This window comes from Piliocolobus tephrosceles, chromosome Y (genome assembly GCF_002776525.5).
Source record: "Piliocolobus tephrosceles isolate RC106 chromosome Y, ASM277652v3, whole genome shotgun sequence".
In the NCBI taxonomy this organism is placed as follows: Eukaryota; Metazoa; Chordata; class Mammalia; order Primates; family Cercopithecidae; genus Piliocolobus; species Piliocolobus tephrosceles.
The window spans coordinates 7,924,088-7,950,281 of record NC_045456.1 but is presented as its reverse complement, the minus strand read 5'-3'; the positions used below and the strand labels follow the sequence as shown (position 1 = coordinate 7,950,281).

At 38.4% G+C, this 26,194-nt stretch overlaps 1 protein-coding gene across 1 annotated transcript in view; it reads right to left on the bottom strand.

Moving 5' to 3' along the window:
• Positions 1-11,185: 11,185 nt before the first annotated feature.
• The window catches only part of CLTRN (collectrin, amino acid transport regulator), a 38,677-nt gene continuing 23,668 nt past the window's right edge, over positions 11,186-26,194 (bottom strand). The window contains exons 5-6 of the mRNA XM_023199054.1: positions 23,710-23,904; positions 11,186-11,995 (exon numbers count right to left, since the gene is read on the bottom strand). Of these exons, the coding sequence (XP_023054822.1) occupies positions 11,839-11,995; positions 23,710-23,904 (352 nt within the window). The 3' untranslated portion in view covers positions 11,186-11,838. The remainder of the gene's footprint in view (positions 11,996-23,709; positions 23,905-26,194) is intronic.

The window sequence follows — 26,194 nt, the reverse complement described above, 5'->3', positions numbered from 1 at the left end:
GGAGGCGGAGGTAGAAGCCCACCTAACCCCAGGAGATCGGGGCTGGAGTGGGCGGTGGTCATGCCACTGCCCTTCAGCCTAAACAACAGAGAAAGACCCTATCTCAAAAAAAAAAAAAAAAAAAAAAAAAAAAGAAATCAGAAATAAATAAATAAAACATAAAATATCAGTCCAGGTAATTAGCTCTGACTAGAACAACACAGTGGGCATAACTAAAACTTCAAGTACTTACTATGTCTAGGGCACAAATGTACCTTACCTCACTGAGTGCTCACAACCACCTTATAGGAAGTTGTTATTTTTCAAATCCTCAGCAAAGTTAGTAACTAGCTCTGCGTCATCCAGTAAGAGAACTGGGGTTTAATCTGTCAGTGTGTTTCCGATTGCAACCCCTGCCTCTTTCTATGGGATGCGGTAAAGGTTCAGAAGAACTAGTAAGGTTATTAAAGAAGAAAATAATTATCATTTTAAAAAATAGATGAAAATGACAGAGTACTTTTGCCTTGAAATTTGTTGACGTCAACACACAGGAGATATTGCCCAGATAGCTGTTTCTCACAAGAAAAGAACAGGAGGAAATGTACTGAAAGAACACCGTGAAACCTCATGTTTAGTCTTCAGGGAGAATCACTTCACAGTTTGAAACATTGACACAGACTATTGCAGGATGTTGTGTAATCTGCGTCACTGGAGGGTTTGTAGAATAGATGCTCTGCTGGGGAGGGTTTGAGTTTGGCCCTGACCAAGGGCAAGGACATGGGCTGCCAGGACTCCACTCAACTGCTTCTCTGGGAATAATCCCTGACCACAGCCCAGTGTGGCCTGTTCCCCTGCCCCTCCACCATGCCCACTCCCACTTTGTGAGCAACTCAGTTCAATAGGCAGTCTAGCCCACCTTGCATTCCATCTCCAACAGTCTGATCTGCTAGGTCCTCTCTCTTTTCGTTCCCAACCCTCCCAGGACTCCAATCTCTCCAAGCCCTTTATAATGTTAGTTTTGAATTGTTAGATCAAATTGGTAGATATATGGGTGTTCCTCGTACTATTCATCCAACTTCTCTTTACGTATGACAACTTTTATAATGAAAAATAGTAGGGGGTTCACAGGGGTTGAGAAAAGATTGTGTGGGGGCTGGTTACCATTTAAAGACTTTGGCTTCTACCTTGGGAGAGATGAGGAAATATGGAGAAGTTTGAGTAAAGGAATGATATGATCTGCTTTTCTGTTTTAACATGATATGTCAGGGCTTTCTTTCTCTACTTAAACCTGGCTCAATACCTGGAGGATAAGAGTGTTATAGTTCTAGACATAGTTTTGCCAGAGGCTCTGAAATATGCCCTGCGTTACTCACAAGAAAAGCATAAATAGCCGGGCACTGTGGCTCATGCCTGTAATCCCAGCACTTTGGCAGGCTGAGGCAGGTGGATCACCTGAGGTCAGGACTTCAAGACCAGCCTGGCCAACATGGTAAAACCCCATCTCTACTAAAAATACAATAATTAGCCAGGCATAGTGTCATGTGCCTGTAATCCCAGCTACTCAGGAGGCCGAGGCAGGAGAATCACTTGAACCCGGGAAGCGGGTGCAATGAGCTGAGATTGCACCATTGCACTCTAGCCTGGGCAACCAGAGCAAAACTCTGACTCAAATTTTTTTTTTTTTTTTTTTTTTTTTTTTTTTTTTTGAGACGGAGTCTTGCTCTGTCGCCCAGGCTGGAGTACAGTGGCCGGATCTCAGCTCACTGCAAGCTCCGCCTCCCGGGTTTACGCCATTCTCCTGCCTCAGCCTCCCGAGTAGCTGGGACTACAGGCGCCCGCCACCTCGCCCAGCTAGTTTTTTTTTTTTTTTGTATTTTTTAGTAGAGACGGGGTTTCACCGTGTTAGCCAGGATGGTCTCGATCTCCTGACCTCGTGATCCACCCGTCTCGGCCTCCCAAAGTGCTGGGATTACAGGCTTGAGCCAAAATTTTTAAAAAATGAAAGAAAAGAAAAAAAGAAAAGAAAAGCATAAACAACAAATGGCTTAAATGAAGGTATAGCACAGGAGTAGCCAACAAACAATTGACCAGAGTGCTACGTAAATGCTAAAGCACAACTATAATCCGCATTTTAAAATGTCAAGTTGTGAAATACACCCAAATTGTCTAATATTCTGATTTCCCTCTATGCCATTGCCCGTGGTTCTGTGTTTGGTTTGGATCAATACTCACTCTGGCGACCACACTGCACATTATTCGGCCATAAGTTTTGCAGACGTTCCAATCCCAGTTCTTATTCTCCATTGAGTATACACCTGTTATGGTAAAGATGATATCTTCAAGTTATTCCAGGAAGAGGAATTGATGACTGCCTTAGTCCATTTTGTATGTCTATAAAGGAATACCTGAGGCGGGGTAATTTATAAAGAAAAGAGGTTTTGTTGGCTCATGGTTCTGCAGACTGTGCAAGCATGGCAATAGCATCTGCTTCTGGCCGGGATCTCAGGAAGTAAAAGCTTTTTGGATCCCGACCCAAATGGCGGAAGGGGAAGGGTGAGCAGGAGAGTCACATGGCAAGAGAGGGAGCAAGAAAGAGGAGGAGGAGGAGAGGTGCCAGGCTCTTTTTAATAACCAGATCTTGCGTGAACTCATTACGGTGCGGGAAGGCACCAAGCCATTCATGAGGGATCTGACCCCATGACCCAAACAGCTCCTACTAAGTCCTACTTCCAACACTGAGGATCATATTTCAACATGATATTTGGAAGGGACAAGCATCCAAATCATGTCAATGACAAAGTATTTTTTAAATGAGCATAAGGAAAAATAGAACAATCATAATTTCAAATAGGAACAAAAACAATCTATCACTACGAATCTTATAACACAACCTGTGAACATTTTTAAATGCTGTATGATTTCAGGCAACATATTTAAATTCGCTTAGCCTCTGTTTCTTCTTTTGTTGAATGCAATTAGTAATACTTGCCTTATCCCTTTGGATGGATCGTAGTGAGTTAAATGAAATAATGAAAAACAGTAAGAATTAATGAATAAAATAAGACCTGTGAACACAATTTTTATGTTATTTATACAAAGTAATATTGAAACTACCTGAGTCCACAAACTACGGGAAAAAAAAAGATTTATTTAGGAAAAATATTTTATTTTATATATAAATATTCATATCCTCAATGACTAAACCTTGGAAGTTAGATAACCTATCCTTCTGGGAAGACACATAGATCTCACAGGAAGGTGGTAGAAGGCAATAAGTAGATATATTAGGTATCTATTTGAATTCTTAGCACAAAGATAAAAAGAACTGTGAAACTATGAAAAAAAACTGCCAAGTACATTGATTTCTAACCCTCCACAACACCCTCAACTTCCCACCTCTCTCCCCACAAAAGGACTCTAGCATAATCCTTGGGGAGGTTTTGTAAATTGTGTTTTGTTTACTGATCTATTGAAATGTGCTGTGTCAAAGCAATGTGTTCAAAACTGTTCTGCAATCATTGCACTACTAAAATGAACCTTGGTATTCCCCCTTTACAGCTGTGCAAATGACAATCTAGCAAATAAATATAATATGTGATGGGAATTTAATAAGGGCCTTGATCACTCTTGCAACGACGGCAGAGATATTAACTTTGGCAAACCTCTACCACTTTTGAGCAAGCAGATTTTAGTTCTTATATTCATTGGTTTAAATTTTCTTTAGCTCTCACAAGAGCACATTATGTCACCTGGAATTGTCCCAGATGAAAGCCAAAAGGCTTATCAGAGCAATAGATTGTTCCCCTGCTGGCTTATGGCTCTGTCTTCTCAAGGACCTTTGAGTTCTTGCTTGCAGGAGCCCCAAGCAATGAAGAAATAGAACGGGTGACTCATCCCCCACATACCTGGCAGATAAGTCAGAGGCACCAATCCTCAGTATAAGAGACTCTAAGTAGCATTAGAATTTGACCAATCCACAAAGATTTACCATATTGACTAGTTAATTTAACAAAATAGCTTGTCCATCCATCAGATAAACTTTTTTTTAACTGAATTGATTGGGAAGCCAGTTGATTCAATAAATGTCAACTGGTACAATGATAGTCATGGTCAGAAAAAAAAAGTAATCATTTTAAAATATGGTCATCATTACCTGATTGGATGGAGGTTAATACTGGTATAATTAGCTTTTCAATCTCTCTCGCACGTGCTCTCTCTCTCTCTCTCTCTGCAGTTTGTTTTCTGCAACTATATTAGTAGAGTTTTGCAGTGACTTTAATTTCTTTGTGTTGAAAATTCAAATAGATAGATACATTGTCTACACTCCCTAGCAGAGTAGATCAATGTGTGGTTGCATTTTTCCAGATGGATAGATTATCCTACTTCTAAATATTTAGTCATCACAGGAACAATTAAATATTCATATAGCAAAGTATTTCCCTTAAGTAAACCCTTTCCTTACTTCTTTATGGCCTCAGGTTGAATACTTTCAATAACAATTTTAATAAAGAAAAATTTCACTTACAGACCACATTTTCTTTACTAATTTTATGGTTTAATATTGTTGCATTCTATTCTCCCAATAACTCTTTGGGCATATAGAACAACTATTAGTTCCTTTCTAAAGATAGTCTATTGATATCAAATGGGAACTAGTTCTTTTCACTGGATTGCCTCCTCTCCACTTTTATGAAACCTTGCTCACCTGGGGCCACTCAGTTAGTAAATGGTAGTGTTAGGATTAGAATTCAGGCAGTGCAAGGTAGTGCTGTACATATGCTGTATACTCATCTACTCCCAGTGGGATCTGGGATAGCATCCTATCACCAAACACTTGAATATTTCTGCATTCAATAACATGATGGTCTCATTTAGTACAATAAATAAAGACCATTACACATAATAAACAAAGATGATAAAGAGCACTATGTCTGCTCAGGTCAAGTGTTGCCACCAAATAGTTTTTAGAGGTTTTTGGATTTTAGAGTTGCATATAAGGGATTGTGGATATGTTTTCCTCTGGTCTTCATGCTCTTTTTCACTATGTGAAGCCACCAGTCATTTAATATTCAAATAACTACCTACATACTTTTTTTCTCTTACTTCGAAGCTTCTCTGGATAGCAATCAAGCTATTGGTAGTCAGCAGACAGAACCATTAACCCCAAATTTTTTTTTATTGTCTTCATTATGCACAAAATGCAATTCTGTTCTTTCTTTCACTACTGAGAGCTCAACTACACTTTACACAATGTTACTCATAATTTTTCACTTGTTTCTTTCTTTCTCTTTCAACTTTTTCCCTAGCTTCTTTAGAAATGGTCCGAGAGACTGAAGAAGAAGTAAAAGGATGAGGTCATATCCCAGAAGCCAAAAAGGCAGATTCTGTCAAAGAGGGTGACAGGGCGCCCTACACTGTAAAATGCTTCAAAGAGATTTAGGAGATAAGGACCAAAAAGCTGTGACCTTGACAACCAGAAATTTACAGTGACCTTTGAGGAAACAGTTTTCTCAAGGTGTGGAAATGGAAGTCAGGATGCAAAGAGTTGAGGAGCGAGTGGATGGTGGTGAAGCCAATAGCAAATGTAGACCTATTTTTTAATTAACCAGGGTCAATGTCCTTTAAAAGTCTTTAGAATGCCTATAAGTTTCCTTTACTAGTTCCATGTACTTTCTTGTTTTCCCATAAAAATCTGGATTCTTGGCAGAAGAGTATGAAAAAAATTAAAAATGCTGCTTTTCCTTAAGCACTGACAAAATACAATAAAAGCTGATTCTTATTAAATTGTGTTCTCTTCTGCTTGTTTTCATTATGCTGGCATTATAACAGTTTGCATTCTAATATTTTATGTATAGATGTGCAAAATTTCAGATATATTGTGAGATAATATGCTACTGTGATTTGGCCTGATGGCTGTATCAGCATAAATCAATTATATAGGGAAATATCTTTCCTAAATTCCAAAGGATTGACCAGCAAACTAATAGCTTGAAGTATACAAAATTGCCATTTTGTGGGTCAAAATGATTACATAGCAGTAACTTTACATGGTTCTACCTCACAAGTTTTCAAATGCAACCTTGATACAAACTGAATATTGCCAAATACTTCATAAATCATTAAATGTGGCAGGCTATGAGCCAATGGCTTAGGATGACAAATGGAGTCCAGGGGACTCCAAGAACCATTAAGACATGAATCTTAATTAAACTTTTGCTAAATTTTGCAAATAAGGGCCACCTGTTCACTGTAGCAAGGCACTGGACAGTGGCACCTTCCAGGCTTGCTTGCCTGTGGTGGCTAGTGGTCGGTCACCTCTGCTCTATGCCATGCCCAAGAGTTCTTGTTCCACCCTTTCCAAAGGTCTTGGGTATGACCTAGCTCTGTTGTTCTGGGATCCTACTGCCAGATTGGGTCACAAGACATCAGACAGTTGAAAAATGTACCTTCTCTGGATCTGATTAAATGTCTTCTTTCATCCAACACCCCACACACATATTTACTTTATGTATTCACCAGTTTTCAAAAAATATAAGTGACATCAAGGGGTAATTATGGAAAAATTACATCTAGAGACACAATTGTCATTTTTTTATTGGCCAAACTCTCCCCTACTGGCCAGTACCACTATAAAGACTTGCACCAACTACTTGCATCCCCCTACTGGCCCTACTGTGTTATAATAATTTTTTAAAGATGAATGTCGTGTACTATAAATTGGCTCTTATTCTGTGCCCAGAATAAAAGTCCTTTTAGAACAATGTTATGAAAATAAAGAGCAGAATGACTCAATAAATAACAGCTAAAAGTTATTCATTCGTTCAAGCCAAAATTTTTTTAAAATAATGATATTCTTGGTAATCAACTTAATTTTATCATAATTAATGAATTGGTCCCTTATAGGACATTCTTTCTCTATTTATATTATCTGAATCTAGCATGGTGTCTTCAGTAAAGTGGTGGGACATTCAATACGTTTTTAAGGAAGGGAAGAAGGAAGGAAAGAAAACGTGCATTTTCTTATGTAATTGAGGTAACTAAACTTGAGAATATTTTATACAGGAAAATAAGATGTAAAATGGGAAACAAAATATTATGTTAAGGGACCCCATGAATTGAAATAAGGACTGAGAATTTGGACTTTGCGTTTCTTTTTGCTCTTTGGTTTTTAATCTGTGTTCTCTCCTATTCCCTATTTCTCATCCAGGAATGATGATAAATGTGCATAATCTGTGTAGTGGTACTCGTATCTGGAATCTGATCATTATCATTCTATATGCAATAACTTGCTTAATTCTTTTATATTATATTTTCTAATGGTTAGTTCTTGTGAAAAACATAGATGATGAAACTACACCAAAAAAAAGTTATCTGCATTTACATTTCTTCTGTGAAGCAAGTCCAGGTATCACCATCCCAGTGCATTTTCTTTCTGTAGTGAATTGATTTTCAGACATTTCTGTCCTTCCAGTTTCATCAAGTAGTTTTTGCTAGAAACTTGGAAACTGGAATGACAGCTATATTTCCACTTCCTTTACAACATTTTGTTTCCAGTACATATCACCTCACAATGTGTTCCCTCATGGCACATTACAGGATCAGTAAATTAAAAGTGAGAGGTGTGGTTGATGATTGACTGCTCTCTAATTACCCAGAGTGTTTGTCAAAGGCAGTAGGCAGGAGATATAAGCTCTATTTTGCTGTTACATTGATTGTCAAGGTTACAGAACGTCTCTGCTAGCATAGAAAACTTCTCCAATAAGGATACTTAGTGGAACAGACCTTCCCCCAGTGGAATAAATTCCCTCCCCACCAGAATAAACAGTGAAGAAAATGGTCTCATGATCAAAATGGGTTTGTCTCATGCCTTCAAAATAAGAAACACCTAGAATCAGTGTTTCTCAATCTTCTTTTTGTTATTGTGGCCTTTTAGACCTTTTTCTTAATAGTTATCCCATGAAATTTTAATATTTTAGATATACTGTTTACCTGCTTACATACTGTGATCATTTGGAGGACTACTGATATCATCTGGACCTGTGTCCTCATCAAATTTCATATTGAATTGTAGTCTCCAATGTTGGAGGTGAAGCCTAGTGGGAGGTGCTTGGAACATCAGAGTGGATATCTCATGAATCATTCAGCACCATTCTCTTGGTCCTGTTCTCATGATAGTGAGTGAGTTAGCATGAGATCTGATTGTTTAAAAGTGTGCAACACCTCCCCACTTGGTTTCTCTTTCTCCTGCTCCTGCCATTTGAGACACCTGGCTCCCCCTTTGCCTTCCACCATAATTGGAAGCTTCCTGAGGCCTCCCCAGAAGCAGAAGTGGTTATGCTTCCTTTACAGCCTGCAGAGCTGTGAGCCAATTAAGCCTCTTTTCTTTATAAATTACCCAGTCTCAGGTATTTCTTTACAGCAGTGCGGGAATGAATTAATATAACTGCAAACCACTGTAATATCTCAGATTTTTTCTCCCGGCCAAGAACAATTTACACCCTGTTGAGAATGCATATCTTGGATTATGCTTCCTAGCACACACTGATTGAATTCAGCTGATGTTTCACCAGTTAAAGACTTCTCTATGCAAAGTCAAATTATTCTTCTTAAGTATACCACTCAAAAGAGTCTAAGATAGAGAATAATTATTTAGTAAGTCACATCTTGTCAACCAACAGGTCAAATCTCATTCCTTTTCTAACAATAAGGAAGCCTACTAATATTAAATAGCATATGGTTCCCAAGTCAAAATGGTGTTCAAGTCAAAAATCTTCTACCCACATATTCAAACTCTTCCACTTACAGAGAGAGGGGCAGGCTTTGCTCCCAGAAGGGATAAAACTATGAGCTTGCAACAGCTACCACTTCATGTGCTTGTTTATTAGCACACATTCATTGAGCTCTGACTACACAGACTTTCAGCTGCACAAGGGCATGAATTGTGTTTGGTTTTGCTCAACATTGTAGGATAAAGGAAAGAGAAGGAAGGGAGAAAATAAGGAAACAGACAAGGCACTCTGCTAAGTGACTTGAACACTACCTCTAAGAATTTTATATTTAGTGTGAAGATACAAACATATAAACAAGTAAATAAAATGAAGTGTTATAATCATTATAAACAAAAATGTGTAGACATAAATTACAAAGCAATAGTTAATTATATTTGGTTGGAGGTCAAGGGCAAAGTGAAGTGGGTTACAAAAATGTTTATGGAGACAAGACTGCATTAGGACTTCTGTGGGCCCTAAAACACTCTTGCCTTTGTGGTCCCCTTCCTCCATAGAAAACATATTTAATAATAATTACAGTTCAGTGAGACGAGTATAATTATCTGGGTGTTCTAGCAGCACATATCCTGGATGTCTGGCAAAGACTTCCTGAGATCAAAACGTTTACGTAAGAAAGATCCTAAGAACAAGGTACAAGAGTGGCTGAGAGGTAGGGTAGAGAAAACAGCCTGTTCAAAAGCTGGGAAGTGAGAGATCTATGTATGACTGGATGGAAGAGAGAACTTGTGAGAGATGAAGATAGGGAGGGAGGTGGAGGTGGAGGGGGTGTCAAACTTTAGCAGGCCCTGTGTTAAGGGGTGTGGCTTTAGCCTAAGGATAATGATAAGCCATTTAAAAGTGTCTGTATTAGGAATTAACAGGACCAGGTTTACATTTGGGGCATTCATTCAGGCTGTATCACAGACAATGGACCGGTAGATATTCTAGGGGAACCTCTAGGCTCCCTCTTCTAAGCCAATACACCCATTCCTAGCAGCTAAGAATATTGGTTATTGAAGGCTCACAGCTGAGTCCTTCAATGGGAATTGCATCCAGCCACAGTGAACTGCCTTTTTCAAGGATAGACCCTCTCCCAGAAGGCACCCACAGGCATGCCTGGCCAATGTGGAGATATAAAGACCCTGCTCCCTTAACTCAATCAGGAATAGCCCCAGCTCCTGGGCTTCCAGAAAGATTAGCTGAGGCTTCTATTGTAACCATGTTTCTGGTTGTTTCTCCCTCTGCCTAATCCTACTCTATGTGTTACCTGTTGCTGCCACAAACTTAACAGCTTAAAAAAATACACGTTTATCATCTCACAGTGTCCATGGTCAAGAGTCTGGGTACAGCCTAACTGGTTCTTCTGCTCAGGCTGCAAAGCATAGGTCAGACTGCATTCTCATCCGGAGATTTGAATGGGGAAAAATCTGCTTCCAAGCTTACTCCAGTTGTCAGAATTCATTTCCTTGTTGTAAGACTGAGGATTCCAGCTTCTTGATGGCTGTTGATTGGAGGCTGTCCTTGGTGCCTAGAGGTCACCAGCAATTCCTAGAGCAAGCTTGTCTAACCTGTGGCCTGCGGGCTGCCTGCAGCCCAGGGCAGCTTTGAATGTAGAACAACACAGATTCGTAAACATTTTTGGCGAATTTTGTTTAGCTCATCAGGTATCGTGTTCGTGTATTTTGTGTGACCCAAGACAATTCTTCTTCTTCAAATTTGGCCCAGGGAAGCCAAAAGATTGGACACCTCTGTCCTAGAAGCTGACCACAGTTTCTTTCACATGGGCTTTCCCAACATGGCCACTTAGTGAATCAAGACAGCAAGAAGATCTCAAAAACAAATCTGCTAGCAAGACAGACTCAGATATAATATAAAGTAATTGCAGGAGTGTGACATCTCATCACCTTTATTGTATTCTCTTCATTAGAAGCAAGCCACAGGTACCATACTCACTGAAGGGGAGGGGATTATATGAAGGCGTGAATACAAGAGATGGGAATGATGGGGGCCACCTTAACATCTGTCCGCCACACTTTGCCTTCCTCACTTCTTAAAGCTGTATCTCCTGAGCACATGCCCCAATAAACCTGCTGTATGCAGCTACCTATCTTAGAGTTTGTATGCAAGGAGGCACACTGGAGGCAGGGAAGTGAGTTAGAGACTACTGCTGTAACTTTAACTATGGGTGATAGTGGTGGGAAATTGAGTCGCAAATTTTATTTTCATTAATAAATGTACAGTCATTATTCTTAGAATTTAGAATTATTCATGGCCTATCTGGAAATAGAATCAACCTAAAAACTACAAGGTGTCTTCAAACAAGGATACACACAACAAAAATAATTCATTTCTAGGGCTGCAGAGCAAACTAAAGATAACCAATAAAAACAAGACTATGTTCCACAGTGTGAAGATAAATTTCAGACCGCAATCAGCCACACAATCAAAAAGAGATGATTATTACTTTATTAAGTTAGCACAGATTGGACTTTTACAAATTGTAGAAATGGTCAACAAATAGAATTATCCTATTAGGGGCTGATACTCAGAAAATATATAAGCAACTGTTGGTGTGATAACAGGATAAAATTCTACCCTGTATATCAATACTTTCATTTTTAGCCATCCATTTACAATAATTACTTCTCACTTTTGTTTACTGAGTCATATACAGAGTGATATAAGTGATCATCAAAAAGGATCCATTTTCAATGATTTCTACACCATGTTATACGTATTCTCCACTGGAAAATGTATTTTTCCTTAGGTCTTTGAAGTGTGAAAATATATATATAATCCTGATCTTATTTCTAAAAATGCTTAAATCAATAACTACAAATACCACATGACCACATTTATACACTATATTGTCAGAAAAGTATGTTAGAATATTTTGAGTCATCAATAGCTTATGATTTCAGTGGTGTTCATGGGTATAATTGATTGCTTTTCAGTTTCATGCACATTCAAAATTTATTACAAAAGCAGAATGGTGAAACAAAATATATGATCTGCTCTTGGTATTTCAGGATGCTCAGCAGTCACACAGAAACAAATGTTTAATTTCTTGAGGAAGCGGAACAACAGCCCTTCAGAGAGGGGTGAGCCTCTCATCCTCTGTCATGAAGGCATCATTAATATGCCCTCCCTTCATGTCCAGGGGATCACAGGGGATGCCATTTTCAATTGTGTTCATGTTTTCACACTTATCTTCAGCGTCATCCACTTCAGATGGTTCTTTGTTCTTTCTAAAAGCACATAAAAAAGAGTGATTGGCTTCTAGAAGGACCATAACCATGGTTGCATATGGTCTTCTGTATGAACATGGAGAACAGGAAGGGAATAGGAATCTTAGAACAATGAAATAATTAATGATATTGTGTAATTTTCAAACAAATTTCAAAGACCATAAAGAGTTGGTGAGGTGAAAAGATACTATCAAGATGAGAGGTCTGTATAGATGACGTATACATAGTGATCAAAACAAGTGGTCTTATTTAGAATACTAAGATCAATATAGATGAATATGTATATGAATGAATATGAGTGTATATGCACATATATACACATAGACACTCACACACACAAATTGCATGAAGTAATGTGAAGAAAATGTATAGTAAATTCGCAAGTTTAAAATCCATCTCTAGGAGAACAACTTAATAACAATTGAATTGTTAAAAGCAATAAATTCCTCTCATGGGATTTGACAAATTAATGGTCTGAAAATGTTGAGTGAAAAACAAATAGAAATGAGCTATCAGAAAGCAAATTAACATTACTTTGTAGAAAATAAGTACTATAAACTTCAGAAATTGCTGCTTGGCTCTACTCATTACAAAATAACTGTGTTAATTTGCAAGTCACAATTTTGGAACTCAGAGCACATTTTCCCTAACTATTTTACAACTTGTAGTTATAATTCCAGGTCACTCCAAAAATTCCATATGACAGGATAAATTTTTGAGTTTCTCATAGTTTCACCCTTTGTAGACCTTGCTGACTCCAACCCAAGTAATATGCAGATCTGTAATATTTCTTTGGAGTGTGGAAAACTGTAGACTCAAATTCAAAGGGTTTTCCTGTCTTTTGTGAAAGACTAAAACAATGAGACAATTATGCTTGATATCATGCAGTAAAAGAAAAAAGAGAGGTGGGTGCCTCTAGGCAACCAAAAGAAGGAGGGGTTTCCCTAAGGCTTATCACAGGTTGGATGCTGGAGCACCACTCCATGGTGACACCATAGAGGAATGATGTTAGGCATGAGGCTCCTGGACTTGCAAAGGATTCTCTTGTTCCACGAATTTGTGGAAATGCCAAATAGCAGAAACGAAGAGATCATCTGGCTGAGATGTTAGGCACTGCAGTGGTGACCAGGGTAAAGTCCCACCACTATGGGAGTCCCTCAGGACCTTGGTGAGTCTCTAACAGGTGAGGAGATGGTGAAGGTGCCCCAATGATGACTGAGATGGAATTCTTATTAGTCCTGCATGAGAATGTGCTTTAAAGAAGATGGTGGAAGAAAGTGGAGAAAAGAGAAAGCCCTTTTTTTATAGAAGAATGCCAACGAATATAGAAAGAGTAATAGGAACAGAAACTCACCACTGTAATAATAATTGATTCTGATGAGGATTATCAATGGATACTAAACCATTATGTGAGGGATGGTTGGAGAACAGGATATTCACGTGGTCTCAAGATACCACCCCCATAAGCAAAATATTAATTCTAAAAAGACACTTGTATTTTGCCAAAAGAGAAATCTAGTGAAAATTTCCAACAATGAAAAAAACTGACAAGTCTGTCCTGATGTCATACACTGAGTAAATCACATATATGTTTTTCCTGTGTTCCAGCCCCACCCCCTCCAATTTGTTTTGACCTAAATCTTATAATGAGGAGCCTAATCAGAAAAATCCAAATTTAAAAATGTTTTGCAAAACAGCTGATCTGGACTCAGCACAAAGTAGGCATTCAACTCTATGGGTGGATGAATCAATGAAAGTAGATTAATGGCTGACTGGCTGGATAATAAATACATGGATGGGTAGAAGGTGGGTGGGTGGCTGAACAAATGATGAAGGGTGGATGGACAGATGGATAAAATAATCAATGAATGTAGTTCAATTGCTGGTTGGCTAGATGATAAATTAATGGCTGGCTGACTGGATGGATGGATGGATGGATGGACAGACGGACAGATGATAGATGGTAGACTGAACAATTAGATGTATGTATGTATGGACTAACGTTGTAGGTAAAGTTACTCAGGCAGTAGCCCTAGGTAGACCTTGAATGGGCTTTACTACAAGAAATAAGGAAGGAAGGAAGGAAGGAAGGAAGGGAATTTTACACACAAGAAATTTCTTATATCTCTTGTATTTTAGGCTTTGCTGATGGTTTATTTTTTTTTTTGATATACAATATAATATATTTTTATTTTTATTTTCTTATTTTATTATTATACTTTAAGTTCTAGGGTACATGTGCATAACGTACAGGTTTGTTACATATGTATACTTGTGCCATGTTGGTGTGCTGCACCCATCAACTCGTCAGCACCCATCAATTCGTCATTTATATCAGGGCTGATGGTTTATTAAATAATTTCAAATAGTTGTTCATTTAAAACAAAGGTAAAGTAGAATTCCAATTCTGTAGATCCCAATGTCATCATTTGAAAGTATTTTATCATTGCATATGCCACCATTAAATATCACAATTAGACACAATAGGCAATCACTGAATTGCAGATGCCACATTTTAAACATTTATTAATAAAACTTCTGGTCCAATGCTGGGTTGAAAGTCAGGAGTTGTGGTCCTAGAGACCTAGTGAAAGACAGACTGCTATATTTTTCCATCCTTGGGGTGAAGACACAGCACTGGCCATGCCAAGCATCAGCAATCAGCAATCAGCATGGGTTGGGGTGGACATAGATTTTAATGTGATGAGAGGATCCTCCCAGGTGAAATTACCCACCAGAGGATTAGAACACTTTGGTTCCTCTTCCTGTAGATAGGTGTATTGTTACTTTCCACATCCTCCAGAAAGCAAAGGACATCGACATTCTATAACCATCAATCACATCACTTCCATTCATACTATCCAACATTCACTAACAGCTACATTTTGAGTGTCTACTATGTGTATGGAAGAGATACAGTTCTTGTCCTAAAATGAATTCAATGAAAGGGAAAAACGCCATATACACTCATCCTCCCTCCCCCCATTTTAATGCTTTACAAGAGAGAGGAATGTTTCTTCTAAAGATGAAACTGTAAGTAGCAAATGTCTATAAATTATCATTAAAAATGGCTATCTCATGTAAATTCTCCCAAAATCACTCCTCACTGGGCTTGGAGTGAATAATTTTCCACAACAATAAATAGATTGTGGACAGCCAAATTTTACCCTGATATTTGTATATGTTAAGTATGAAACTTGTATTACAAACATTTTAGTAAAGGAAGCATTCTGAAGTAGGTGGCAATGCAACAGTAGTCTTCAAAATAATGATTGCCGGTGCCTATTTTCCAGTTTCTTCAGTTAATAAAATAAAGTATTTATGGAGTCAGAAGAAAAATGACAAAGAGCTAGACGTACGTGATCGTTACAAGGAATCTCGCTTCCCCCTTCCCAGCAACAAGGAAAAGTGATTCATCAGGCATCACAAATGAATGGGGAAAAACTAAAAAGGAAGATGTAAACAAATGAGGACAAGTTTTTCTTCTTTAGAAGAAGAACAATATCTCAAACAAAAAGATTCCGAGGGGAACTGCTGTGGAAATTTATCAAACTGAGCTGTGTCAGTGACAAATTAGGTGCATGTTGTTCTTTTACAACCTTAGATCCAGTTGCAGAGTCCTGGCATTGCTGGACTTCACGAATTGCAGTGTCAGGAACTTGCTGCTTGGTGGACATGATAAGCAGCTCAAAGGTTATCTAACAGTAATGTATCACTTTGTCACGTTTCATAGTGTTTGCTGTAATAAACTGATTCACTACCCGTGCGTTGCTTTTACTAAGAATAATAAAACTTAACTATCTTTCTGGATCATTCTGATTTGATGTTCTGCTAAAAACATGAGTTCTTTTTCCTGAAAACTAAAATCAAGTGTTAATTACTTATGCTATTCCTGCAATGTCAGGGGATTCAGGAAGAGGATGAAAAAACTGATTAAAATACCTGGAACGAGCTCCGAGGAGCCCTGAGAGTGAATATTTCTCATATATCTCATAAATATAGAGAGAAAAGGGGCAAAAGAGGGGAGAAAAGAAGTATCAGGTGTGGCCCTCAGAGCTAGGGGATGTTGAAGAACAGGGTTTGCTCTGTTATAAGATAAAGTAAAGGTGCCAAAAGCAGAAAGAATATTTCTGTCCTCCTTCAAACAAAATAGAGTTGACCGCCAGGCATGGGGGCTCACACCTGTAATCCCAGCACTTTGGAAGGCTGAGATGGGTGGATCACCTGAGGTCAGGAGTTCGAGGCCAGGCTGGCCAATATGGTGAAACCCCATCTCCACTAAAAATACAAAAATTATCCGGGCGCGGTGGCACGTGCCTGTAGTCCTAGCTACTCGGGAGGCTGAGGCAACAGAATTGCTTGAACCCGGGAGGTGGAGGTTGCGGTAAGCAGAGTTCTCACCAATGCACTCCAGCCTGGGCAAGAAAGCAAGACTCTGTCTCAAAAAAAAAAAAAAAAAAAAGACCTAAAGAGGCCGGGCGTGGTGGCTCACGCCTGTAATCCCAGCACTTTGGGAGGCTGAGGTGGGCAGATCACAAGGTCAGGAAATCAAGATCATCCTGGCTGACATGGTGAAACCCCGTCTCTACTAAAAATACAAAAAAATTAGCCAGGCATGGTGGCGGGCACCTGTAGTCCCAGCAACTCGGGAGGCTAAGGCAGGAGGATGGCGTGAACCTGGGAGGTGGAGCTTGCAGTGAGCCAAGATCGCACCACTGCACTCCAGCCTGGGTGACAGAGCGAGACTCTGTCTCAATAAATAAATAAGTAAATAAAGCTAAAGAGCCAAGATCCAAGAATAGCCAGAAAGACAATAAAAGACAGACAAGTATGATTTTCAAACAGGACAGAATCAATTACCGGGGAATTGAGACTGTCCTCAGAATCGCTCTGGATGATTCTGGGGGAAAATAGGGTTACTGGAATGATTTGAATGGGCATTGTAGCACAGTGAGATTGATGGACTTTGAAATCAAACCTATCTGGTTTTAAATCCTGTTACTATTACTTTTTAACCATGTGACTGTAGGCAAGTTGCTTTACATGTGCCATATAATAGCAATGATAATGCTAACGATAATATTAAGTATTTATTACATGGTAGAAATCAGACTAGGCATTTTGTATACATCATCTCACTTAATTCTTACTGCGATATTATGCAGAGTTTATTATCACTGTTTTTCAAATCCATTGTTTTAACCACTCAACCACGACTACGTGCCTCATCCCTGTTTTTCAGATGAAGGAACTGACACTCAAATATGTAGAGTAACTTGTCTTTCAGAATGAAACAAGATTGGTGAAAGGAGTTGACCTAGAACTCTATTTACTCTCCCCAGGCTTCACTCAACACACTTACATTAGATTTTTATCAGGTATGTATATTTAAGAACAGCAAAGAAAAACACTTGCTATATTCGCTATGACATTCTCATTTTATTTACAGCTCTATTTTTAAGACTATTCATTTAATTAAGACTTTGTAAGAATGTGAAGTTTCAGGATATAAAAGTGTTGACTGAGCCACATCCCCTTGTGTGAAAAACAAGATTTGTGGAAATCCAAATGCATTTTTATTTACTATTGACCTTACAGGAATAGAAGTATAACTAGAAACAAAGCAAGCAAATTTACTAATGACTCTACTCAGCTAGGAGCATTAGCTAGGGTTCTATGTCCTAAGTCTTTGACCTGGCTTTGTTACTATAAGATTATAATCTCCTTCTAGGCAAGGACCATCCGTGTTATTTATGTTTGTCTCATCTACAATACATACTACAGCTCCTATCACAGAATGGATGGTCAATAAAACAATAAAATATTTTTACTTATCTGGGCTCTGGTTTCTGGAGGGTTGGATTTGAATCATTGTTAAGGTCCCTTCCTAAGACCCAGTTGTGATCTTAGATCCAACTAAGGTCTAACATTGTAACAGTCTATTTATATACTGGATTCGATATCAATTCTAGTATGTACATGTAAATCTGAAATTGTGCTGTGTCCATGACTCTCCTTATAAACCACAAAGTTCCAGGTTATATAAAATTAGCACTTTATAACTGCTTTTTATGATCATGCTAGTAACTTTAACAGATATAGCACTTTCTAGCATGTAAACCACTAGGTATATTCTCTGATTTTGTCTTCTCATCATTACACTATTTAAGAAAATATTGTCATCATTTTCCTTATGTGACCTGCTCAAAGACACAGCTAACAAATGCCAGAGCCTGAGACTGGAAACCAAAACCAAGAGTCTTAGTTTAGTGCTCTATTAAAACACACATCACATTATCAACTTCATCACCATCACCACCATCACCATCACTATCACTATCACCATCATCATTATCACTACCATCAAAAAATTGACCATATAACTAACACATCTACTTCTAGGCTGTGGCTAGACACTAAATCTAGTAGAGACATTATTGTGAAGTATATGCAGTTCATCTTGGTTGCCTTCCCACTTGTTCTGCTCCCTGATTGTTGCCCCAAATTTTAAAAATCACGTTTCCAAGCTTTTTCCTTCAATGAATCTCTCATTTCCACAAACTGCTATTCTCAACTAGAGGGCAATAGAGAAGCAACCTCTTCTAGGTATTTCACAAAGAGGTAGCAGCTGTAATGGTGTGCTAGATCTGGCTGGTATGGGTTTTCAAGGGCTGATTGCTAAATATTCAGAATTTTTCAGCCTTGATGGGAAATTGGCAAATGCTACAAATCAGAATATTTATTCAGAATTTTTCAGCCTTGATGGGAAACTGGCAAATGCTACAAATCAGGGTATTTTTAGACAGAGAGCTGGTTAACCAATTCACCACTATTGTGGTGACCAGTAGACCTCATAGGATTACTTGCATTTTAAAAAAGTGTTTATTCAGCATGGTAGTGGCATCAAAACAGACACATAGACCAATGGAACAGAACAGCAAGGATAGAAATAAATCCATGTATTTATGGCCAGCAGATCTTCAACAAAGGTGGCAAGAACACACAATGAAGAAAGAACAATCTCTTCAATAAAAGGTGTTAGGAAAACTGGATATCTAGATGCAAAAGAATGAAACTGGATTGTTGTCTCATACCAAATACAAAAATTAACTCAAAATAGATTAAAGAATTAAACATAAGACCTGAAACTGTAAAACTACTAGAAGAAAACATAGGAGAAAAGCTCCATGACATTGGTCTGGGTAATGACCCCAAAAGCACAAAAACAAATTCAAAAATAGACAAATGGGATTTACATCAAAATAAAACGTTTCTGCACAGCAAAAGAGTTAATATCCAAAAATACATAAGAAACTCAAACAACTCAATAACAAGAAAACAAATAACCCAATTTAAAAATGGGCAAGGATGTGAATAGAAAATTTTCAAAAGAAGACATACAAATGGCCAACGGGTACGTGAAAGAATGCTCAACACCACTATCATCAGGGAAATGCAAATCAAAACCACAATAAGATACCACCTCATAGTTGTTAGAATACCTATTATCAAAAAGACAAAACATAGCAAGCGTTGGTGAGGATGTGGAGGAAAGGGAACCCTGGTACACTACTGCAGGGAATGTAAATTAGTACAGCCATTATGGAAAACAGTATGGCAGTTCCTCAAAAAATAAAACATAAACTACCATATGATCCAGCAATCCCACTCTGAGTATACACCCAAAAGAATTGAAACCATTATATCAAAGAAATTTCTGCACTTTTACATTCAACCCAGCACTATTCACAACAGCCAAGGTATGGAATCAACCTAAGTGTCCATCAATGAATGAATGGATAAAGAAAATGTGGTATGATGAAATACTATTCAGCCTTCAAAAAGAAGGAAATCCTGACATTTGTGACAATACAGATGAACCTGAAGAACAGTATGCTAAATGAAGTAAGCCAGGCACAGAAAGACAAATGTCACATGGTCTCATTTATTTGTGGAATCTAAAAAAGTTGAATTTATACAAGCAGAGAGGAGAATGGTGGTTGCCAGGAGCTGGCGTGGGTGGGGGGAGATGTTGGTCAAAGACACAAAGTTTCTCTTAGACAAAAGGAGTAAGTTTGGGCAATGTACTGTACAGCATGATGACTGTAGTTAATAATTATGTACTGCATACTTGAAAACTGCTAAGAGAGTAGATCTTAAATGCTTGCCCCCTAAATTAAGTATGTGATCTCCTCCCCTAAAATAAGTATGTGAAGTGATGAATATGTTAATTATTTGATTTAGCCATTTCATAATATATACATATATCAAAACATCACCTTATATGCCATAAATATATACAACTTTTATTTGTTAACAACACCTTAATAAAATAAAACAAGCATTTAATAAAATCCAAGCAATGAGTTGGTGAATTGGAGAAGTTTCTACAGTATGATGGAAAATACCAAGATATTTTCCACAATATCTTGGTGGAAAAGAGATCCTTTCCCAGCACCTCTTAATCATAGCAATAGGTTAAGCTGATCTTGGATAATAATAATTACTGTTTATTTACTGCACACTATATCCTAGGTACTTTATACACATTTATGTCAGTCAATCCTCATGAAAGCCTGTGAAACATCATCTCCCTGTTGCAGATGGAGAAACTGAGATCCCTGGAAATCAGGTGACTCAACTAAGATTATACAGGTAAAGGGAATAGGTGGTATTTGAGTTTACCTAGTCTGGGCTCCATTGGTTGCATACATGCCACTCAGCGTCCCTGAATAACTAATATAATGGTGTTATTGGCAAAGATAACAGAATTGCTAAAGCTTTGCTGAGAAATTTCCTCAATAGTAAGTTTAAATATATATATGTGTATTAGATGACTCTGGCACTCTTCTCCATAGAAGCAGAATGGTGACTTAGATAATCCCATGGTCCCTCCAGGTCTTCTAAGTTTAAGATTCTGTACCACACACATATACACCATGGAATACTATGCAGCCGTAAAAAGGGATGAGTTTGTGTCCTTTGTAGGGACATGGATGCAGCTGGAAACCATCATTCTCAGCAAACTATCGCAAGAACAGAAAACCAAACACCGCATGTTCTCACTCATAGGTGGGAACTGAACAATGAGATCACTTGGACTTGGGAAGGGGAACATCACACACTGGGGCCTATTACGGGGAGGGGGGAGGGGGGAGAGTTTGCATTCTGAGTTTTACCTGATGTAAATGACGAGTTGATGGGTGCTGACGAGTTGATGGGTGCAGCACACCAACATGGCACAAGTATACATATGTAACAAACCTGCACGTTATGCACATGTACCCTAGAACTTAATGTATAATAATAATAATAATAATAATAAAGATTCTGTACCACAAAAACTATGTTCACTATTATCTAATGTATGGGTTAGACTGTTGAACATTTCTTTGACCATCTTCCTCGAAACTAAAGGTTTTGGGGGCAACTCCTATTTTTTCCATGATTAGAAAGGGCTTTCATCGCAATTTTCAGGGCTCTCCCCACTTCAGACTGCACCTTCTCCTCACATTTGAAACAACATTTTGTCCAGGAGAAACTCACCACAAATTGTGTCAAACTTAAAACACAACAAACAATTTATCTTCAGAAGGTTGTCATAATTTTCCTGATTATATTTGCTAATTATTGACGCTCTCCTGGTTTACACAAGAGATTTGTCCATCTGCTTTCCCAGTTTGAACATGAAATAAATTTGTGAAGGCAAGTTTGTGACAACAGCTTCACTTCTCCCAGGCAACAAATTATGATGCTACACACTCAACTATTATATTACTGCAGAATCTGCTCAGAAGGAAAGAGATAGCTAATCCCAGCACAAACTAGCTGAAAGACCAGCAAATGGCAAAATCATAAAATAACAGTAACAGCTAACACTTACTGAGCATTCACTGTGTGCCAGATACCACTCTAATCACTCTATGTATTAACTCTTTTTATCCCACCAAGTTAATTATTTCCAGTACGCCTCACTGTCACTCTAGAAAAGTTACCTATTCACAAACAGTAAAGATAAACTTGACCAGCTTGACTCTAGCACCACAAATTATATTCTCCTAAGCTCAGTTTCCCTGACTCATTGTGCTTCCTGATATCCATACAGTTAATGGATTATATATAAGGGCAGAATCTAAGAGATAAATACATTGGGTCTAAGCAATCTATCTCCAGAGTCCATTCTTCTAACTCCTACACTATATTGTACTAGTGAGGAAATTAGAAACCAAGTAGACTGAGTGAATTCACTAACGTTACAGTTGTTAGAACACAGAATCACAGCATCTCAAGATTAATATAAAACAAAAATATTAAACACAGGTATTCAAGCATTGCATGAGAATACTTCTCAATATTTTCAAAAGAAAAACCAAAATGAACATCTTGTACCAAGTCTCTTTACATTACATGTCATGCCAAGATCATCAAGAAAATCAGGTAAGGGTAACTGGATCCTAATCTTTGAATTTAATTTGAGGACTAGACATAAACCATATTTATTTCATAGCGTTTTACTTATCATTTGTGAATAAAATTACAAAGCCCAATATTTAAAATTATTACCTTCTGTTAGTTACTACGGTGAAACATATGGAAAGCAGTAAACTTCAAGAGAAGCATTTAGTCAAACACATACTTAGCCAAACACATCCCACATGTCCCATGTAGGAACCGACACTTTTAAAAACCATGTCCCTGTTACTTTCAAATGCATGTCACTGTAATTACCACTTACCAGAATTCCTCTTCCTTAGTATCAGAAAGGAAGGTTTACAAGCATTAAAGTCTAGTGAAAAGCTGAGGATTTTTCCATCTTCCCCCCTGGATTAGAGGTACTGGTTAACAAAATCATGCTGAGAAATCCTGTCTCCTCTTCTTCTCCACCACCTCAGTAACTTCCCCACAGGTCTTAAATTCCCTCTTGAAGCAGTATCAATAATTTAGGCATTGCAGCTTGCAAGTGCCCCCAGAATCTAGGTAAATGAACTCAAGAAGTGAAACTCTACCTATAAATTATTAAATTGAAAGCTCTCAAACTCAATGAATTGGAATAACCTGAGTATTTATTAAAATGCATCCCTTCAGAGATTCTAATTTAGTGGGTTTGCAATAGGGCCAAGGAACCTACATGTTAAACGAGTATTCCAGGTGATTCTGGTGCTGAGAGTTGATTTAAAGGCCATGAGCAACACAGCTCTATTCAATATCATAGGCACACAAGGGATGAGTGTCTATCAAAGGGAGGGAAGTATAACAGTACAAATGCATCGGGGACAAGATGGTAGTCTGCATGCACTGGGCTAACAAGAGGTAAGCCAAGGTAGGGAGGCATGGAACTATGAAACTGCTGGCATTTGGATGTGGATGACTACCAAAGATTAACTCTGCCTACCCAAAAAGTCTGTTTAGCTCCTTATATCCAGCTTACAAAATCACAACACAGATATTAAAATCAAGCCTGGATGTGAAACATTTATGTGGTACAGAATAGAGGGAAAGGTAGTCATGGAAGGAGCCTAGTTAAGTAAGGGACATTGGACTCTAAAATATATCTAAAGACAAGAGCATCAGTGATATTTTTGAAAATCACCAATTTTTTCAAAGTTTCAAATGTAAGGCATCATCTTCAGCCAGAGGAAAATCTTCTCCTGATTTGTCCAAGTCATGAGGAAATAAGAAAATGCTCTTTCAATCACTCCTTTTAAATATCTTACCTTCTACGTTGCCGGATCCCTGATAAAATCAGTAGTGTAATTGCAACTATGACGATGCAAAATATCACACCAAATATAATAATCCAGATGGGCACAGATGGGTCCATGGGTGGTGCAAGTGTGGAAGGGATTTTTAAAAATTCCAGAGTTTGGTCATTTAGAAAGAAAGCACCGTTGATCCGGTTCTTGTTCATTCTAAAATGCAATGATAATTAAAAATAAACAAAATAAGACAGAAAAAAAAACCTATTAAGACAAAGTACAAACCTGTTTCTCCATGATTATAAACATCTCTATAAACAAAGCATCCTCTTGGCAGGAGACTTCAAGTTGACTAGAAAGTTTGCTGAGGGCAATCATGCCACAGTTTCTCTTAAGTTACAACGCCAGCTGCCAGAGGGATACCCATGTATCCACTGCTGCCCCCATTGTTGTGAATGTCCAGAAGTCCTGAGCTTTGAGCTCTGTCCACCATGTTTTATTTCCTGAGAGGTAGTAAGGTAAGAGTAGGGATTCGTCTCTGGAGGTAGGGCTCTGGCCCTGGACCAAATTGAGGACGAACTAAAACAGAGCCGGCGGGGGGTGGGGGAGGCAGCTTTCCATCAGACACGCCCACCAGTGTGCCATGTCAGTTTACCATTGCCATGGCAACACCTGGGAGTTACCACCCCTTTCCATGGCAATGACGTGATGACCCCAAAGTTATTACCCTTCCCTATAAATTTCTGCATAAACTGTTCCTTAATCTACATGTAATTAAAAATGGGTATAAATAGGACTGCAAAATTGCCCTGAGCTGCCAGTCTCTGCCTACAGGGTAGTCCTGCTCTGCAGGAGCAGTCACAGAGCAGTAACATCACCGAAGCTGTAATACTGCCTCTTCAATAAAGTTGTTTTCTTCTACTTCTGGCTCTCTCTTGGATTCTTTCCTGGGCAAAGCCCAAAATCCTCATGGGCTAAGCCCCAATTTGGGTTTCACCTGTCCTGTGTGAGTAGCATCTAGATTAGAATGACAAAGCTCTATTTAAGGTGGCTTACATAAATATCACAGCACCCAAAAGTAAAATTACATGTAAAATATGGGTGATGAATAGCAGAAGTAAAGAAAACCAGAAGCAAAAAAGAAAACATGAACCAGGAGTGGCTTCAAATTCATCAACTTGATCTTGATCTTTTTTTTCCTTAATTCAACAAACATTTGCCAAAAACTTACTAAATATCAAATACTGTGCTAGATGCTGGAGATACAACGTGAAATTAAAATATCAAGGAGCTTACGGTCTAGAAGGGTGACAGATTAGTAGATCCACAACCACGGTGCAGTGCAAAATGTTCTGTGAAAGAGGCAAATATGGGCACAGTGTGAGCAGAGGGAAGGGCCAAGTACACCACTGTGAGAAGTCAGAGCTGCTTTGCTGTGGAGGCCATTTTTGAGCTCTGTTTTGAGGGACAAGTAGGAGTTTATAGACCAAAGTATGTAGTGAGCACAGGAATGGAGACAGGGTAAAGTAAGACTTGTTCAGCAAACTGCAAGTAGTTCCATAGGACTAAAGACAAGTAATGATTTAGGAGTTCAAAAGCTTAGAAAAACGTTACTTTTCCTAGGAAAATCTGCATTTTTAGTGGTGGTGGCAGTTAAGGAGAGGTTGGTAGCAAAGACTTATTTAATTGAAACCAAATAAGTGAATTTCTAACTGTAAACTGGAGAGTCCTTGGAGATATTTTATGACCTTTACTGAATTCATATTACGCAAGCTGCTTTTGTCTACCTCTAGAGCAGCCTTGGAAAACAGAAACATAATGTGAGCTTCATGTGACTTAAAAGTTTCTAGTAGCTGCACTAAAATAAACAGATGAAACTAATTTTAACAAGGTATTTTTTTGTCCAATATATCCAAGAAAACATAATTTCAACATGTAATCAGTATCAAGTTGACTTTGCATTTTGTTTGTTTGTTTGTTTTTTGAGACAGGAACAATCATGGCTCTTTGCAGCCTCAAACTCCTGGGTTCAAGCAATCCTCCTGCATCAGCCTCCCGAGTAGCTATGACTACAGGTGTGTGCCATCACACCTGGCTCTGTGTGTGTGTGTGTGTGTGTGTGTGTGTGTGTGTGTGTAGACAGGGTCTCACTATATTGCTCAGGCTGGGGCTTCACATTTTATTTTGTACAATGTCTTTGAAATTTGGTTTATGTTTTACACTGTGAACACACCTAACTTTGGATTAGTCACATTTCAGGTGCTTAATAACCACATTTGGCTGGTGGCTACGGTACTGGACAGCTCAAGTCTACAGCCTGATAGTATGGCTTGAGAATCTCTGCAGGCCAGCACCAGGCTATCAGGAAAGATTCCTTTAGTAAATAAATATCTATGCTGAGGCATGATTACTCATGGATGTGAAAGTGAACTCTAGCCAGATAATCTACAACAAGGGATTTTTATCCAACAATGGAATATTTTATTTTGTCATAAACTAATAT